This window comes from Oncorhynchus nerka, linkage group LG24 (assembly GCF_034236695.1).
Source record: "Oncorhynchus nerka isolate Pitt River linkage group LG24, Oner_Uvic_2.0, whole genome shotgun sequence".
NCBI lineage: Eukaryota > Metazoa > Chordata > Actinopteri > Salmoniformes > Salmonidae > Oncorhynchus > Oncorhynchus nerka.
The window spans coordinates 49402390-49422347 of record NC_088419.1 but is presented as its reverse complement, the minus strand read 5'-3'; the positions used below and the strand labels follow the sequence as shown (position 1 = coordinate 49422347).

The following is a 19958-nucleotide window of genomic DNA, read 5'->3' as shown; positions in this document are numbered from 1 at the left end:
CCCCTGAAATATTGTTTTTGCTCGAACAATATTTGGATGTTTTTGTTTTTTAACGTCAACTTCGGACACAACAGGTACACTGTGTTACTTCCATATCAAAGTGAACTCAATCAAAGTTAAGCATTTATTTTCAGCCAAGTCTCTTGCTCTTGTCGATATTGAAACATACTCCTGAAATACTAAATGCTCTGACAATAGTGTAGAAAAGTGTTTATTATCTTAGACAGACTTTAGACACTGTCAGTACGATGTTTTGACTCTTAACACGCCTATTCCCTTCTCTGGTGTTGCAGAAGTGTGTGTACTGCCATAAAAACACCAAGCAGATGTGTGGCGCGTGTATCCAGTGTTCCCACGACAGCTGCTCCACCTCCTTTCATGTCACCTGCGCTCACATCGCCGGCGTGCTCATGAAGCCCGCCGATTGGCCCTACGTGGTGTCCGTCACGTGCCACAAGCACAAGAAGACCAATCACAAGGTGCGAGCTGTGTTACGCTGTGTGAAATAGACATTTGCAAAACGAACAGCTTCTACTTAGCTTTATGTTATGAATGTGTCAGGCTAAGTGTTAGCTTCACTGCTACACTATACGTTTTTCAGATTAAATCTCATGTGTCCCGTTTATGGGTTTCCTGCCAACTGAAATGATCATAGAATATGAAGGCTGTGCACGGTCTGTGATCCACTGCTCTAACAACATATAAATAAAATGGCAATAGATAGATTTGAATCAAGTACATGATATTTCCCTCCATGTCAAATACTCAAACACCCTCCCTCTCTCTGTCTGTCAAGGCGAGGGCGGGGCCAAGGGGGGAGTTTTCTCTGGGCCAGAAGGTGATTGGTCGGAACAGCGACGGCTGGTTCTACCCCTGCACCATCATCGGAATGTCGTCGCACACCTTCTACGAGGTCAACTATGATGACGGCTCCTACTGCGACAACTTATTCCCAGAGAACATTGTGGTGAGTTCCACTCTACACCGCTCGGTGCCTTAATCAAAGCAAAGTTTATTTGTCACATGCGCCGAATACAACCTTACCGTGAAATGCTTACTTACAGGCCCTTAACCAATAGTGCAGTTCAAGAAGAGTTAAGAAAATATTTACCAAGTAGACTAAAGTAGAATTAATAATAAAAAGTAACACAATAAGAATAACAATAACGAGGCTATATACAGGGGGCACCGGTACCGAGTCAGTGTGCAGTGGTACAGACTAGTTGAGGTAATTTGTACATTTAGGTAGGGGTGAGGGGACTATGTATAGGTAATAAACAGTGAGTAGCAGCAGTGTACAAAACAAATGGGGGGGGTCAATGTAAATAATCTGGTGGCCATTTGATTAGTTGTTCAGCAGTCTTATGGCTTGGGGGTAGAAGTTATTAAGGAGCCTTTTGGTCCTAGACTTGACGCTCTGGTACCTCTTGACGTGCGGTAGCAGAGAAAACAGTCTATGACTTGGGTGACTGTAGTCTCTAACACTTGTATGGGCTTTCCTCTGACACCGCCTATTAAATAGGTCCTGGATGGCAGGAAGCTTGGCCCCAGTGATGTACTGGGCCGTTCGCACTACCCTCTGTAGCGCCTTACGGTCAGATGCCGAGCAGTTGCCATACCAGGCGGTGATGCAACCGGTCAGAATGCTCTCGATGGTGCAGCTGTAGAACTTTTTGAGGATGTGGGGACCCATGCCAAATCTTTTCAGTCTCCTGATGGGGAAAAGGTTGCGCTGTGCCCTCTTCACGACTGGCTTGGTGTGTTTAGACCATGATAGTTTGTTGGTGGTGTGGACACCAAGGAGCTTGAAACACTCGACCCGCTCCACTACAGCCCCGTCAATGTTAATCGTTAAGGTTTAAAACAGTGAGGTGACCATTATATGGTGAAGTGTTGACCTAGTCGACGAACATAACAACAGGAGAAAAAATGAGCTCTCAAAGCCGTGTTTCATAGAGCGGCATATCGAATGGATATGTTGGATGCATCAAATCCTAACCTGTTCTTGTCTTGTTCCCTCCACTCATTCTTCCCCCCCACCCCCTCCCCCAATGTCTCCCCTCTTCCAGAGTCATGACTGTCTTCGTAACGGCCCGCCAGAGATGGGCGAGCTGATGTTGGTCCACACCGCGGAGGGCAAGGCGCTCAACGCCTCCTACGTCAGGGACCACGTCCACAAGCACTACCAGGTGAGTAGCGGTGGCCTCCCATACTCTCCTTTATTCCCTCCCCGTTATCAGCCCACGAGCCCCGTGGCCGGTCACCAACCATTTTACCCGCGACTATAGTCTATAGTCTTCGGTGCAGTTTTTTGATTCGAGCCCAGCACTAATGTCAAGTTGATTAGTTGGAATCGGGATTTTCGAGCTAGTCTAGTACAGAAGCCTGTACACCCTGTGTACCGCCATGTGGATCCAAGGGGTATATAGCTTAAAATCCTATCCCGACCACTTTTGAAGTTTGTAAACATCTGACATCTTAAAAAGCGTCACTTGAGTCATAAAGTCCACATTAGCATATAGCCCAGGGCTAAATGGAGCTACTGTATATTATCGTTCTACCACTAGGATGGATGCGTGGACAGGTCAAGAAGAATATATTTCCCCTCAAACCTGTTGTAAACTCTTTTAGTAGGCTTTATGAAAGGCATTTACATTGATTCCCTATCACTGCACGAGGTCGGTTCTACAGCTCAAGCCTCTTTACGACACAACTTACAACCTACAGGACTTTTACTCTCCAGCACGGTATTTATCTGCGTGCGAAAAAGGATGGCCGCCCTTGTAGGTTATGGCGGAGGATCTTGATACAGCGGGCATTGAAACGTAAAAGTCAAGAGATTTAGCATTTGCGGCCGGCACGTGGGGAATTTCTTGGTGCGATGCGCAGAGTGCTTACGAGGTACAACGCTTAGAGGAGAGGAGGGTGTTCCTGGAATTTGTACCGGAGCAACACAATTTTTTTACTCGGCAATCTACACACAATACCCCATAATGACACTTGGAGACAGGTTTTTCTGGCATTTTTGCAAATGTATAATAAAAAATACCTTATTTACATAAGTATTCAGACCCTTTGCTATGAGACTTGAAATTGAGCTCAGGTGCATCCTGTTTCCATTGAACATCCTTGAGATGTTTCTACAACTTGATTGGAGTCCACCTGTGTTAAATTCAATTGATTGGGCATGATTTTGGAAAGGAACACACTTGTCAGTAAAGGGCACATAACAGCCCGCTCGGAGTTTGCCAAAAGGCACCTAAAGATTCTCAGACCATGAGAAACAAGATTCTCTGGTCTGATGAAACCAAGATTGAACACTTTGGCCTGAAAGCCAAGCGTCACGTCTGTAGGAAACCTGGCACCAACACTACGGTGAAACATGGTGGTGGCAGCATCATGCTGTGGGGATGTTTTTCAGCGACTGGGAGACTAGTCAGGATCGAGGCATAGATAAATGGAGCAAAGTACAGAGAGATCCTTGATGAAAACCTGCTCAGGACCTCAGACTGGGGTGAAGGTTCACCTTCCGACAAGACAACAACCCTAAGCACACAGCCGTGGCTTCGGGACAAGCCTCTGAATGTCCTTGACTCGCCCAACCAGAGCCCGGACTTGAACTCAAAAAGATATTTAATCCATTTTAGAATAAGGCTGTAACGTAACAGAATGTGGGAAAAGTCCAGGGGTCTGAATAGTTTCCGAATGCAATCGATGTGAGTTCACGGACATGCCTCTGTCTGCGCATGTGTGTGTGTGCGCTCTAATCTAGGAGTCTCACTGTGCTTGTATATATGTGTGTTTACACCTGCCTGCAATCTCACTGGTCTATTTTTCTGTTTGGACAGCAGACCAAAATCCTGTTTTTTCAGATGTTATTTCCAACATAACAAACAACCACAACACTTTCAGAAGAAAAAAAGAAAGAAAAACTTCTCAAAAAGTGTATTCCCTCCCCGTCTTACTGGCGGCGAGATGTCTGTGTGAGCCAGCGCTAAGAAGCTGTTAAAATCAACTCTCCAGCTGGTGCCTGTGTCAGGGTGGCGAGCGCGACCTTGTCTAGTAGCCGTCACCACCCCAAAGGGTCACTCACTCACTCACTCACTCACTCACTCACTCACTCACTCACTCACTCACTCACTCACTCACTCACTCACTCACTCACTCACTCACTCACTCACTCACTCACACACACACCAGAGTTTTCAAAATGCATACCCTGTCCAGCTCATTCCAAAATGGTGGGTAAACGAGCTGATAACCTGCCTACCATTGCTTATGTAATAGAATGGGGAATGGGAAGCACGCTTCAATTACCAGTTGAAATTCTTTAAATAATTGTAGCTATTTTTAATCAACCTCCGTTTGCATTTGTTGAATTTTTGTTACCCAATGATTGGGCTTATAAAAGCACATTTAGTCCAGCAGCAACGAATGAGCTGTTTGAGAAGCTCTAGCTGTTGCTCTCACGCTGCCTGACAGATTTCCTACTCATGTGCTGTGCACTTGTGATAAACATAACTACTAACGAAAATGTAATTCCACTACATTATGCAAATGGACCTATAGACTGATAAGCATGACCAATCGAAATGTATTTACATCGACTGGTATTTCCGTCGATGAACAGGCTAAAAAAAACTGTATTTTGCCATCAGACTTTTTTCTTCTCCCGGACAATTGGCCGTTGGCAGTTTTTTATTTATCGTCTTTCCATTTTTTGGGCGCCCAAAAGCCGGCTATTACCTGCTAATGGAAACCTTGGTGTTTGTGTTTGTTACCTTCAATCACGCAATTCTGGTACTGTATTTTGGCCTATTGACTTATCCAACTTGGAGCCAGGGACTCTCCAAAAATCAAAGGGTCTGTTTTTGTAGTTTTTCCAAGTATGACATTTCATCAACTTTTTATTAAAGCTTTTTTTCTTTTCTCTCTCACTCTCTTGCCCTCTCTCTTTCTCTATTTCCATCTCTCTTTTCTCTCTCGTCTTCTCCACTATTCAGGTGGAGTTCCAGGATGAGTCACAGTTGTTACTGAAGCAAACAGAGATCCACTCGCTGGAGCAGGACCTGCCCAAAAGGGTCTGCGCCCGCCTGGTACGAGATCACCTGGCACCCACCTACTAGGGCTGGGGAGAGAGAAGCAGGGGGATGGGCTGGGGAGAGGGAAGCAGGGGGATGGGCTGGGGAGAGGGAAGCAGGGGGATGGGCTGGGGAGAGGGAAGCAGGGGGATGGGCTGGGGAGAGGGAAGCAGGGGGATGGGCTGGGGAGAGGGAAGCAGGTGTGGTTTGGGGGAGAGGATGGCAAGAGTGGGCTGGGCTGGGGAGAGGATGGCAGGAGTGGGAAATTGGTGCGTGCACAATATTATTGCACATTACGTTATGATGCTCAGTTCATTCAGGGCTGTGCTGAGCCCTTTTCTAAAATGTACTTCCCACCGTATGTACAGTGCATCTGGAAAGTATTCAGACCCCTTATTCTGAAATGTATTAAATCGTTTTTTCCCCTCATCAATCTACACACAATACCCCATAATTACATAGCAAAAACAGGTGTTTAGAATTTAGTGCAAATAAAATAACAAATAAAGACGTATCTCATTTACATAACTATTCAAATCCTTTACTCATACTTTGTTGAAGCACCTTTGGCAGCGATTGCAGCCTCGAGTCTTCTTGGGTATGACGCTGCAAGCTTGACACACCTGTATTTGGGGAGATTCTCCAATTATTCTCTGCAGATCCTCTCAAGCTCTGTTAGGTTGGATGGGGAGCTCCGCTGCAGTTATTTTCAGGTCTCTCCAGAGATGTTCGATTGGGTTCAAGTCCGGGCTCTGGCTGGGCAACTCAAGGGATATTCAGAGACTTGTCCCGAAGCCACTCCTGCGTGGTCTTGGCTGTGTGCTTAAGGTCGTTGTCCTGTTGGAAGGTGAACCTTCGCCCTAGGATCTCTCCGTGCTCCTTTTATCTTACCCTCGATCCTGACTAGTCTCCCAGTCCCTGCCGCTGAAAAACATCCCCACAGCATGATGCTGCCTCCACCATGCTTCACCATAGGGATGGGCCCATGCACTGTCAACTGTGGGACCTTTTATAGACAGGTGTGTGCCTTTCCAAATCATGTCCAATCAATTGAATTTACCACAGGTGGACACCAATGAAGTTGTAGAAATATTTCAAGGATGATCAATGGAAACAGGATGCACCTGATTTCAATTTTGAGTCTTATAGCAAAGGGTCTGAATACTTAAGTAAATAAGGTATGTTTAGCATTTTCATAGATTTGCAAAAATGTCTAAAAACCTGTTTTTACTTCGTCGTTATGGGGGCATTGTGTGTAGATTGACGAGGAAAAATATATATCCATTTTATAATAAAGCTGTAACGTATCAAAATGTGGAAAAAGTTAAGGGGTCTGAATACTTTCCGAATGCACTGTAAATAAACTATGTTCAGATACTTATGACTTTTTTAAATGGGGGGACTAAATATAAGAAGTGCTTTAATTTCTAAATGTTGAAACAGATATGTATGAAAATACCCTCAAGTAAAGGGTGACATTCTGTGCAATCATATTAATTATTTGATCTCATATCCAAAGTCCTAGGGTACAATGCTAAAATATAAAATGTCAGCTTCACTGTCCAAATGGATAAGGCAGTTGTACATACTGTGTATATACAAAAGTATGTGGACACCCCTTCAAATGAGTGGATTCGGCTGTTTCAGCCACACCAGTTGCTAACACATGTATACAAATCGAGCACACCGCCATGAAATCTCCTTAGGTCAACATTGGCAGTGGAATGGCCTTACTGAAGAGCTCAGTGACTTTCAACATGGCACCATCATAGGATGCCACCTTTCCAACAAGTAAGTTTGTCAGTTTTCTGCCCTACTGGAGCTGCCCTGGTCAACTGTAAGTGATGTTATTGTGAAGTGGAAACGTCTAGGAGCAACAACGGCTCAGCCACAAAGACACACAAGCTCACAGAATGGGACTGCCGGGTGCTGAAGCGTGTAGTGTATAAAATTGTCTGTCCTCGGTTGCAACACTCACTACAGAGTTCCAAACTGCACAAGAACTGTTTGTCGGGAGCTTCATGAAATGGGTTTCCATGGCCGGCTAGCCGCACACAAGCCTAAGATCACCATGCGCAATGTCAAGCGTCAGCTGGAGTGGTGTAAAGCTCGCCAGCATTTGACTCTGGAGCAGTGGACACGCGTTCTCTGGAGTGATGAATCACGCTTCACCATCTGGCAGTCCGACAGACTAATTTGGGTTTGGCGGATGCCAGGAGAATGCTACCTGCCCCAATGTATAGTGACAACTGTAAAGTTTGGTGGAGGAGGAATAATGGTCGGGCTGTTTTCATGGTTCGGGTTAGGCCCCTTAGTTCCAGTGAAAGGAAATCTTAATGCTACAGTACACAATTACATTGTAGTTCCAACTTTGTGGCAACAGTTTGGGGAAGGCCCTTTCCTATTTCAACATTGTACTTCCAACTTTGTGGCAACAGTTTGGGGAAGGCCCTTTCCTATTTCAACATGACAATGCCTCCGTGCACAAAGCGAGGTCCATACAGAAATGGTTTGTCGAGATCGGTGTGGAAGAACCTGACTGGCCTGCACAGAGCCCTGACCTCAACCCCATCGAACACCTTTGGGACTAATTGGAACGCCGACTGCAAGCCAGGCCTAATCGCCCAACATCAGTGCCCGACGAAGGTGGTACCAACTCCAAACTAATGCCCATGGTTTTCGAATGAGATGTTTGACGAGCAGGTGTCCACATTGTACTTTACTTGATGGGAAACATACATGCTTACAGTTTGGTTGAAAAGGTTGTAGTGGTTTGTATGGTGTAGGGGCAACGGTATGGAAGAAGGGATTGTGTCTATTTCATGCCACTGTTTTAATCATACGCTGTATCTTACCTCTCCAGGCAATACCAACCCAGGAAGGTATTATGTCAGGAGATGAACCACAGGCAGCCAAGCGGCCTCGCCTCCCCGCTCCTCAAGCCCCACCTCAATCCCTCATGGACTCAACGCAGCAGCACCTCGGACGCCACCCCCCAGCTACAGCCCCAGCACCTCACAGTATTACACCCACCACCCCCAGCCATGTGCCTGCTCCCCCCAACACTGACATCAGTGCCCCTACCCTCACACAGGCTCTGGCAATATCCATCCCTGAGCCCACCCTTAACCCAATGCCCGCTCTCCCTGACCCCTGTCTCGCTGACCATCTCCCAGCCGCCCCCCTGCTGCCCCTGTCCCCAGACATGCCCTCCCAGCACCAGGGCGAAGTCTACACACCTAGCTCCAGCTACGTATCCTACATGGAGACTCTGCTCAATGCACATTTCCCCCCTCAGGAAAAGGGCCCCGGTCCCCTGTTTTAATGAGACATACCACTCCGCAGTGCTAGCTAGGCTCACAGGAGCTCAGCTAATGCTATGAAATAACTTAATCTATGCTAACGGAAGCTAGCGGTTGACGAAGCTAACGGAGGCTAGCTAATGGACAGTAGCATCCGCTACACAGGAGTTGAAAACAGGGCGGCAGAGGAAGCCCTCCTCGGTTGCATGTCTCTTCATTTGAATTTTCTCACTGTGGTGATGGGCAGCTCCTGGAACTGCAGCGGGAGAGGGAGGCTTCTTCCGCACCTCTGTATCTTTTCCATTGTGCAAGACGCAATGTATAGACATGAATAGACTCTCGCGAGCATCAACGCCGTACCTCTCTGCATCCATTTATTTACCCATTTCTCACACTTTTACAGAAAGGAGAAACCCTTCAAATGGGCACGTGACGTCAGCAGTCTACGTGCAATCAGCTTTTTGAGTTGTTCTATAAAACCAGCTCTTTTTTTTCTTTTTTTTAAAGAAGCCATACCAACCGCTAACAAGGAAACGGAAAATCAAATGGACAGAATATTTGTGTACAGTTTCAATAATGTATTTGAGTTTTTTCTTGCGAGAGGTCCTGGGGGAAAGGGTGGGGGTGTATTACAGGGGGTTTCACAAGTATTTAAATGTCTTAGTCACATATTGATATAAAATATTTGTACAAAGAAAAACATGTTCAATGCAACCATGGTAGTTGCACTTTACCGTAAACTTGTCTGCAGAACCATTGAATTTTGTGAAGATGTGTCGCAGTAGTTGCGAATGTGACCTTGCGTCGACTAAACCCCAAAATGGTCGTACACAAATGGCCGTATACAAACGGCTCACGTTTTTCAACTCCAGAACTTCTACTTCTGGGCTTGTTTTGTAGCATTCTTCGTAAAATGTTAAATCAATGTTACTATTCAATTTTGTCTGTCTGTATGACTATTCTTTCTATGTTTATTTTGTGAATATATATTAACTAACCTCACGAGGTGACGGAGAAAATGGTTTGATTATCAAATTGTGATCCTTATTTTTTGAGATTTTAGAACCATAAATTCAATTTCTACTCCGGTGAAGAAATGAGGAATTTTCAAATGGTGTGTTGACTCTTTATATAGGGTGCTATAAGGTGTCCTGGACCAACTGAGGAAGCATGTTTCTCATACCCTTAGTCACATTGTACATAGTGCAAGCCTTGTGTATGTGAATCACATCTGTCAATGTCATACTAGCCATTTCATTTAACTGTTAAAGAGGCTTTATTTCATAGGAATTAAACAAGAGTTGCAATGATTACTAGCTGCCGTGGTGTTCCTTTCCTTTCTCATGTTTAGAAACTCACTCTTATCCCTCTCTCTTCCACCAGCTGTCCGTCCTTGCTCATCCCGCGCACCACTCCCCTTCCCTGCAGGCCGCTACGGTTTGACTTTGCTCTAATGGTGCAATTGAGCACAGTGGAGGTATAACTACAGCTATTACTTGCCCCCCCCCCCCCCCCGCCGTCCTCTGGCAACAACACAACCCGAATCCCAAAGAGGAGGCTAATGTTTAAAGGAGGGGAAAAGTGTTCCAGAGGCCATTGAGGTCACTATTGATTTTTACTGCCCATAGGTGTAGTTCTAATGAGAAGCGGGACAGTGACTGTTCCTCACCTCATCTGCCAATTGTGGCTTTCTGTCTGATTCTCTACCCTTCTCCGAAACTGTGCACTCGTACATTTCCCCTCTCATCGGGGGGGGGGGGGGGGGTGCACACTTCTGGAAAAAGGGTAGAGAATCAGAAGGCAATCGGTCTCAACATCTCTAAAATGCCTTCTTCTAGAGTTCCACCACAAAAGGCAGCTGTTGCTGCGTTTACACAGCTAGCCCAATTCTGATATTTCCTTCACACACATTTTGACCAATCAGATCAGCTCTGAAAAAGGATCTGATGTTAAAAGCTCTGGTGTGATTGGATAATATCAGAATTTGGCTGCCTGTGTAAATGCAGTCTATGGCTCTTACGCTGTGAGGTCACAGATATTCCCCCAAAAAATATAGAGGTAGTAATGTAGATGGTTTGCTCTAGCCCTATGTATTATTCAATACAGTTGAGTACATTTCAAGTACTCTGAAATGTTGCCCCTGTTCAAGGATGGCAACCACAATCACCAGAATATGGTCAAAGGCAGAGACAGAACACTATGAATAGGATCTAGTTAACAGATATGCAGTGTCTTCAGACAGAATTCATACCCCTTGATTTATTCTGCATTTTGTTACAGCCTGAATTCGAAATGAAATTTTCACCCATCTACACATAATGACAGTGAAAACATGTTTTTCTACATTTTGTTTTGGAAAATTAATTGAAAATGAAATGCATAAATGTCTAATTTACATAAGTATTCACGTCCCTGAGTCAACACTTTGTAGAAGCACCTTTGGCAGCGATTACGGCTGTGAGTCTTTCTGGGTAAGTCTAAGAGCTTCCCACACCTGGATTTTGCAACATTTGCCCATTATTATTTTCTAAATTCCTCAAGCTCTGTCAAATGGGTTGTTGATCATTGCTAGACAACCATTTTCAGGTCTTGCCATAGATTTTCAAGTAGATTTAAGTCAAAACTGTAACTCAGCCACTCAGGAACGTAACACGGTGTGGTCAGGACAAAAGTTAGCTGCTTTGCCACATTTTTTGCAGCATTACTTAAGTCTTGTTGCAAACAGGATGCACATTTTGGAATATTTTTATTCTGTACAGGCTTTTTCTTTTCACTCTGTCAATAATGATGAATGAACTAAAATAGTACTGCAAAACATGTGGCGACGCAACTAACTTTTTGTCCTGAAATACAAAGTGTTATGTTTTGGGCAAATACAACTACAAATATAGTACCACTCTCCATATTTTAAAGCATAGTGGTGGCTGCACCATGTTATGGATATGCTTGTAATTGTTAAGGACACAGGAGTTTTTCAGGATAAATAATACACGAAATGGGGCTAAGCACATGCTAAATCCAAGAAGAAAACCTGGTTTGGTCTGCTTTCCACCAGACACTGGGAGATGAATGTCTTTCAGTAGGACAATAAACTAAAATAAAGGGCCAAATCTACACTGGAGTTGCTTACCAAGAAGACAGTGAATGTTCCTGAGTGGCCGATTTACAGTTTCGACTTAAATCTACTTGACCATTTATTTAACCTTTTATTTTACTAGGTAAGTTGACTGACAACACAATCTCATTTACAGCATCAGGTGAATAGTTACAGTAGGGGGGGGGGGGGGGGGGGTGAATGAGCCAATTGAGAGCTGGGGGTGATTAAGTGGCCATGATGGTATGAGGGCCAGATTGGGAATTTAGCCAGGACACCGTGGTTAACACCCCTACTCTTACGATAAATGCCATGAGATCTTCAGTGACCGCAGAGAGTCATTACACCCGTTTAACATCCCATCCGAAAGACGGCACCCTACACAGGGCAATGTGCCCAATCACTGCCCTGGGGCATTGGGATATATAGTTCATTTTCAATAAATGTATTTTTTTGACTTCGTCATTATAGGGTACTGTGTGAATTCGGGCTGTAACACAACAAAATGGGGAATAAGTCCAGGGGTATCAATACTTTCTGACGGCACTTTGTATTGTATATGACATGATGAGACATGAGTTGTGAATTATGGGATCCCCTTTCTTCTTACTACAGAAATATTGATTATGTGCTTGCACTGTGACAAATGACCATGTTTAGAAAACCATTTGGAGATGTGTGAGCGAGAGTCCCCTAGGCCCTGGCATATCTTTACTGAGTACAGATGAAAATGATTCATCTTGACTTGCTTCAAATTTGCCTTTTCATATTTTGATGCTCTCTTCAGCAGTGACATTTGTACTGAGTGGATTCAAATATTTATGCTGGTTTCAAACTGCAATCATTTTGTCATTATACGAAGGATGAACCCAGCACCGCAACACGTGGCACGTTTGAGAATGTAGTCGATGTCAAACGCAACTGAACGCTATATTAACATCTGCTCATATCATTCACTTCAGTTTCACTAAAGGGATGAAGGAAACCAGTACTGCTTGTCCCTTTCAGCCCACACTCATTTACCCCCACGAAGGTTCATATAAATAAATAAAACCTCTCCTCCTGTTAAAGTAATTGCAGAGCTGGTACATCCCCACCGCAAAGCAGGACTGAGAGCGCCACTTTAGAATTTTAATAGCTGTGCCATTACAGAGGGCGACTCAGCTTTGGCATCGACGTGTGTGTGTGTGTGTCTGGAGGATTTGTCACCGTGAGTCCCCCCGAGTCCCATCGTGTTCTGCCCATCCCCTACAACCCCCCCCCAGTATGCCAGCTATAATTAGAAATCCTGCCTCACATCAAACAGCTAAAACCACCCTCACCCCCCCACACCCCTCACCCATCACACCGAGAGAGGGGGTCACTCTGTGGAGACCTCATCCCCCTCGGTACGTCAGCCGGCTTTTCATCTGGCGACTTCAAAACAAGTTTCTTTCTGTGCAATGCCAGACGAGCAGGGCCACACGAGGAGAAGGAACCTTCCAGCTAGACAACGACTTCAAAAGATTAGGGGTTCAACAAATCCTCTCACTTCGCAGGGCGAGATGTGGCAGAGAGGGGGGGGGAGCAGTAGTCACTGCACTAGCATTTCTTTCAGGTTTCTGGTCCCGATAAAATGTGCTCTTCCTGTTCACTTTCATTCGGGCTTTAACAACATGACCAGAATGGGAATGTGGCACATACCAACAGTTTCTGATTTTAGCTGTGACATGGTTAGCACAGAGACAGATGGGGTGAGGGACACAGCAGATGTCACAATACCTAGACTAGACAACGTCCATAACACCCCTCATTTATATACCCCCTAAAGTGTGTACGGGGTAGGTGATAAGCTACCCCCTCTTAAGGATTAAGAGGTAGATTTGGTAACGTTCATATTCCCCCACCTATACACACACACACACATATACTGTGTACAGTATACGGTTGTCAAGTTACTACTATGTATCACTTTGATAAACAAGTCTCCCTCTCTCCACAGTCCACACACAGGGCGGCATGGAACCGTGATTTAGGGGAAACTGCATACATTTGGAACCAACAGCTCCTCGCATCTGCACAGTTGGGTGATATTGTGACCAAACACAAAGTACAGACAGGAAGCAGGGCTGGTTCTAAGATCATAGCATGTTCTCTAAAAAATATTTTTAAAAACGCCGCTGTATGTGAGCCGCATCTTAGGGGCCTGCCGTAAAGCAGACTTGTACAACACAGATGCTGAGACTAGCATTCACAAACCCACAGCAGTCTCTTGTAGTGGAAACACCAAGTTGTTTACGCATCAAGGCCTACATTTCCAAACAAATGACGTACAAAGACGAGCAATAATACCAGCACTTTTGTTTACATTAGCGTTAAGGGGAAAAGATTCACAATCAATCTCTCGTTATTTAAGCAAACACCATGATTCTTCAACAGTTATTACCAATTGTAAATAAAAAAATCCAAGGGCCTTAATAACCGTTCAATATTCAGTGTAAATATACGGCTGTAGGGCCCAGCCCACTAATTGACTCTTATCAACCGAATGCAAGAATTCATTTGTGTTGTCTTAGGAATGCTGCATTATCTTAGATTTTTTTGATTCTTCAAAGTAGCCACCCTTTGCCTTGATGACAGCTTTGCACACTCTTGGCATCCTCTCAACCAGTTTCATGAGGAATGCTTTTCTAACAGTATTGAAGGAGTTCCCATATATGCTGAGCACTTGTTGGCTGCTTTTCCTTCACTCTGCTGTCCAACTCATCCCAAACCAATTGGGTTGAGATCAGGTGATTGTGGAGGCCAGGTCATCTGATGCAGCACCATCAGTCTTCTTCTTGGTCAAATAGCCCTTACACAGCCTGGAGGTGTGTTTTGGGTCATTGTCCTGTTGAAAAACAAATGATATTCCCACTAAGTGCAAACCATATGGCACCTCTTTAAGGAATACCTAGGATAGGATAAAGTAATCCTTCTCACCCCCCCCCCCCCCCCCTTAAAAGACCTAGATGCACTATTGTAAAGTGGCTGTTCCACTGGATGTCATAAGGTGAAAGCACCAATTTGTAAGTCGCTCTGGATAAGAGCGTCTGCTAAATGACTTAAATGTAATGTAAATGTAAATGTAATGGCGTAATGCTGCAGAATGCTGTGGTAGCCATGCTGGTTAAGTGTGCCTTGTATTCCAAATAAATCACTGACAGTGTCACCAGCAAAGCAACCCCAGACACTTCCTCTTCCATGCTTCAAGGTGGGAACTACACATGCGGAGACCATCCGTTCACCTACTCTGAGTCTCACATAGACGTGGCGTTTGGAACAAAAAATATATAATTCCACCGGTCTAATGTCCATTGCTCGTGTTTCTTGGCCCAATCAAGTCTCTTATTTATTCGAACATGAAGGCCTGATTCACGCTGTCTCCTCTGAACAGTTGATGTTGAGGTGTGTTACTTGAACTCTGTAAAGCATTTATTTGGGCTGAAATCGGAGCTGCAGTTAACTCTAATGAACGTCTCCTCTGCAGCAGAGGTAACTCTGGGTCTTCCTTGGTCCTCATGAGAGCCTGTTTCATCATATTGCTTGATGGTTTTTGCAACTGCAGTTGAAGAAACATTCAAAGTTCTTGACATTTTCCTTATTGACTGACCTTCATGTCTTAAAGTGATGATGGACTGTTGTTACTCTTTGCTTATTTGAGCTGTTCTTGCCATAATATGTACTTGGTCTTGTACCAAATAGGACTATATTCTGTATAACACCCCTACCTTGTCACAACACAACTGATTGGCTCAAACGCATTAAGAAGGAAATAAATTCCACAAATTAACTTTTCACAAGGCACACCTGTTAATTGAAATGCATTCCAGGTGACTACCAAATGAAGCTGGTTGAGAGAATACCAAGAGTGTGCAAAGCTGGCCTCCCGGGTGGCGCAGTGTTTAAGGGCGCTGTACTGCAGCGCCAGCTGTGCTATCAGAGTCCCTGGGTTCGCGCCCAGGCTCTGTCGTAACCGGCCGCGACCGGGAGGTCCGCGGGGCGACGCACAATTGGCCTAGCGTCATCCGGTTTAGGGAGGGCTTGGTCGGTAGGAATGTCCTTGTCTCATCGCGCACCAACGACTTCTGTGGCGGGCCGGGCGCAGTGCGTGCTAACCAAGGTTGCCAGGTGCACGGTGTACCTCCGACACATTGGTGCGGCTGGCTTCGGGTTGGATGCGCGCTGTGTTAAGAAGCAGTACGGCTGGTTGGGTTGTGTATCGGAGGACGCATGACTTTCAACCTTCGTCTCTCCCGAACCCGTACGGGAGTTGTAGCGATGAGACAAGATAGTAGCTACTACAACAATTGGATACCACGAAATTGGGGAGAAAAAGGGGTAAAAAAACATATTAAAAAAAGAGTGTGCAAAGCTGTCATCAAGGCAAATGGTGGCTACTTTGAAGAATCTCAAATATAACATATACAGTGGGGCAAAAAAGTATTTAGTCAGCCACCAATTGTGCAAGTTCTCCCACTTAAAAAGATGAGAGAGGCCTGTAATTTTCGTCATCGGTACACTTCAACTATGACAGACAAAATGAGGGAAAAAAATACAGAAAATCACATTGTAGGATTTGTAATTAATTTATTTGCAAATTATGGTGGAAAATAAGTATTTGCTCAATAACAAAAGTTTATCTCAATACTTTGTTATATACCCTTTCTTGGCACTGACAGAGGTCAAACATTTTCTATAAGTCTTCACAAGGTTTTCACACACTGTTGCTGGTATTTTGGCCCATTCCTCCATGCAGATCTCCTCTAGAGCAGTGATGTTTGGGGGTTGTTGCTGGGCAACACGGACTTTCAACTCCCTCCGAAGATTTTCTATGGGGTTGAGATCTGGAGACTGGCTAGGCCACTCCAGGACCTTGAAATGCTTCTTACGAAGCCACTCCTTCATTGCCCGGGCGGTGTGTTTGGTATCATTGTCATGCTGAAAGACCCAGCCATGTTTCATCTTCAATGCCCTTGCTGATGGAAGGAGGTTTTCACTCAAAATCTCACGATACATGGCCCCATTCATTCTTTCCTTTACACGGATCAGTCGTCCTGGTCCCTTTGCAGAAAAACAGCCCCAAAGCATGATGTTTCCACCCCCGTGCTTCACAGTAGGTATGGGGTTCTTTGGATGCAACTCAGTATTCTTTGTCCTCCAAACACGACGAGTTGAGTTTTTACCAAAAAGTTATATTTTGGTTTCATCTGACCATATGACATTCTCCCTATCTTCTTCTGGATCATCCAAATGCTCTCTAGCAAACTTCAGACGGGCCTGGACATGTACTGGCTTAAGCAGGGGGACACGTCTGGCACTGCAGGATTTGAGTCCCTGGCGGCGTAGTGTGTTACTGATGGTAGGCTTTGTTACTTTGGACCCAGCTCTCTGCAGGTCATTCACTAGGTCCCCCCGTGTGGTTCTGGGATTTTTGCTCACCGTTCTTGTGATAATTTTGACCCCACGGGGTGAGATCTTGCATGGAGCCCCAGATCGAGGGAGATTATCAGTGGTCTTGTATGTCTTCCATTTCCTAATAATTGCTCCCACAGTTGATTTCTTCAAACGATGCTGCTTACCGATTGCAGATTCAGTCTTCCCAGCCTGGTGCAGGTCTACAATTTTGTTTCTCGTGTCCTTTGACAGCTCTTTGGTCTTGGCCATAGTGGAGTTTGGAGTGTGACTGTTTGAGGTTGTGGACAGGTGTCTTTTATACTGATAACAAGTTCAAACAGTGGAGGACAGAGGAGCCTCTTAAAGAAGAAGTTACAGGTCTGTGAGAGCCAGAAATCTTGCTTGTTTGTTAGGTGACCAAATAATTATTTTCCACCATAATTTGCAAATAAATTCATTAAAAATCCCACAATGTGATTTTCTGTATTTTCCTTTCTAATTTTGCCTGTCATAGTTGAAGTGTACCTATGATGAAAATTACAGGCCTCTCTCATCTTTTTAAGTGGGAGAACTCGCACAATTGGTGGCAACAAAAGGCCTACACTCAGCGGCACCAATGAAACTTAACAACAACAAAAACACAATTTATACTCCTAGCAATAGCACTTCTTAAGCCTCCCTGTTGCAGACGTGTTGGCTTGTCCTGAAAGGTCTACATTATCCATCACAATCCGTTGATGTGTCTGAAAATACAAGTGGTGCAGGCATTCTCAGTCAGTCTTACTTTGGGAAACATATATGACAATAGGCACATCAAATAACGGCAACCAACTAATTCTACTGTCAACTCAATAGATAAAACAAAGGTCTCAATGAAGCTGAAACTCCGTTTTTAGTTCATTTGTTCCCATGTTGGCAAAGTGATAGGCCTACTTTGCCTTGCATGGCACATATGAGCATATGAGATGGTTTTCAGACGTAGCTATAAAGCAAAGTGTAGGGCTCTATCTCTGGAAACTACACGCATTAGGTCAATAAGTATTTTTAAAGGGGCAGTGCAGTCAAAAACGTGATTTTCCCTGTGTTTTATATACTTCCTAGTGCTGAGCGATTAGTGCTTTTTGAGGTCGGTCGATTTCAGTTCAATTATTTAAAAAATTATAGTTTTTGATTTCAATTTCGATTATGCATTATGTGGGTTGAAACGACGTAACAACAACGAATAAATGTCCCATGATGATAGTGACTGCCCATTAATGCTTATTACTTTTTCACCATCATTTAGTCACATGACTTTTACTTTAATCAAATACTTCAGTTGTTTTGTATAACATCTGTTTTATTTGATGAAGTCGTTATCTCATCTCTATAGAGCTGCTACCTTTTCTGTCTGACAAAATCACTATTTTAGTAAGGCATACTTTTATGACTCCTGCATACCAACTACATGTCACAGATGGTGTATTTTCATGTAGAGATACCTTGGAAAGCAACTGCTCTCTATATCCCCTCACAATCGCACATTCTTTGGTCTCTTCCATAGTAGGCATAAAATAAACACACATTGTAGTCATTGTAGTTAATTACTGCGTTTTCTGCTCTAAACTATGTAGAATATTGGCCTGTTGGAAACTACATCTCCCTACCACATCACACACTTTGGGTTTGATCTGATTGATCTCTAGAGAAACGGCGCAATGTGCGCATAGAGCTCACATAAAAAGAAACTGACCGAAATGGAAAATTGAACCAATGTCAGTCAAAAATAACAGACATTTCAGTTAATCACTAGGCATTAATATTTCCACACTATGCGGTTAGAATAATACTGTGACATTTTCAAAATAATGATAATACCCTTTTAATGTGGTCTGAAAGACCACCTGAAATGTCAGCTAGTTTTGTATGGGTGGAGATTTGGCCTGCTTGGTGACATCGCCAGGTGGCAAATTAGACAATAGACCAACAAGAAGGTAAGTTCCAAACCTCTCTGCTATTAACAGCTTGTTGTCAGCTTTCCCCTCCCCACTCAGACCTAACAAAATTGTTGCTTCAGAAATGTTTTTGTATTTTTGTTTATTTTTGACCATTGTAATTTAAAACAATCACAGTAGCTAGATTTCCATCCAATTGGCAAGATTTCCATGTGAATATTCAAAAATCTGAAAAACAATGTGCACATTTTCCCCCAAGATATTCGTTTTGTTAATGTTCTGTTAACAAACTATAGTTTGCATGGCACAAGTACATTTTCCAACAATTGATTATAGACAGATTATTTCACATATAATTCACTGTATCACAATTCCAGTTGGTCAGAAGTTTACATACACTAAGTTGACTGTGCCTTTAAACAGCTTGGAAAACGCCAGAAAATGATGTCATGGCTTTAGAAGCTTCTGATAGGCTAATTGACATAATTTGAGTCAATTGGAGGTGTGCCTGTGGATGTATTTCAAGGCCTACCTTCAAACTCAGTGCCTCTTTGCTTGACATCATGGGAAAATCAAAAGAAATCAACCAAGACATCAGAAAAAAAATTGTAGACCTCCACAAGTCTGGTTCATCCTTGGGAGCAATTTCAAAACGCCTCAAGGTACCACGTTCATCTGTACAAACAATAGTAGGCAAGTATAACCACCATGGGACCACGCAGCATTCATACCGCTCAGGAAGGAGACTCGTCCTGTCTCCTAGAGATGAATGTACTTTGGTGCGAAAAGTGCAAAGGAATCCCAGAACAACAGCAAAGGACCTTGTGAAGATGCTGGAGGAAACAGGTACAAAATTATCTATATCCACATTAAAACGATTCCTATATCGACTCAGCAAGGAAGAAGCCACTGCTCCAAAACCGCCATAAAAAAGCCAGACTACGATTTGCAACTGCACATGGGGACAAAGATCGTACTTTTTGGAGAAATGTCCTCTGGTCTGATGAAACAAAAATAGAACTGTTTGGCCATAATGACCATCACTATGTTTGGAGGAAAAAGGGGGAGGCTTGCAAGCCGAAGAACACCATCCCAACCGGGAAGCACGAGGGTGGCAGCATCATGTGGGGGT

General features: G+C 44.1%; 1 protein-coding gene across 1 annotated transcript in view; it reads left to right on the top strand.

The window, feature by feature from the left end:
* The window catches only part of LOC115108071 (lysine-specific demethylase 4B-like), an 82163-nt gene extending 72467 nt beyond the window's left edge, over positions 1–9696 (top strand). Inside the window, exons 18-22 of the mRNA XM_029632004.2 lie at positions 294–479; positions 797–967; positions 2070–2189; positions 5004–5096; positions 7945–9696. Coding sequence (XP_029487864.2) covers positions 294–479; positions 797–967; positions 2070–2189; positions 5004–5096; positions 7945–8406 — 1032 coding nt within the window. The 3' untranslated portion in view covers positions 8407–9696. The remainder of the gene's footprint in view (positions 1–293; positions 480–796; positions 968–2069; positions 2190–5003; positions 5097–7944) is intronic.
* Positions 9697–19958: the final 10262 nt, after the last annotated feature.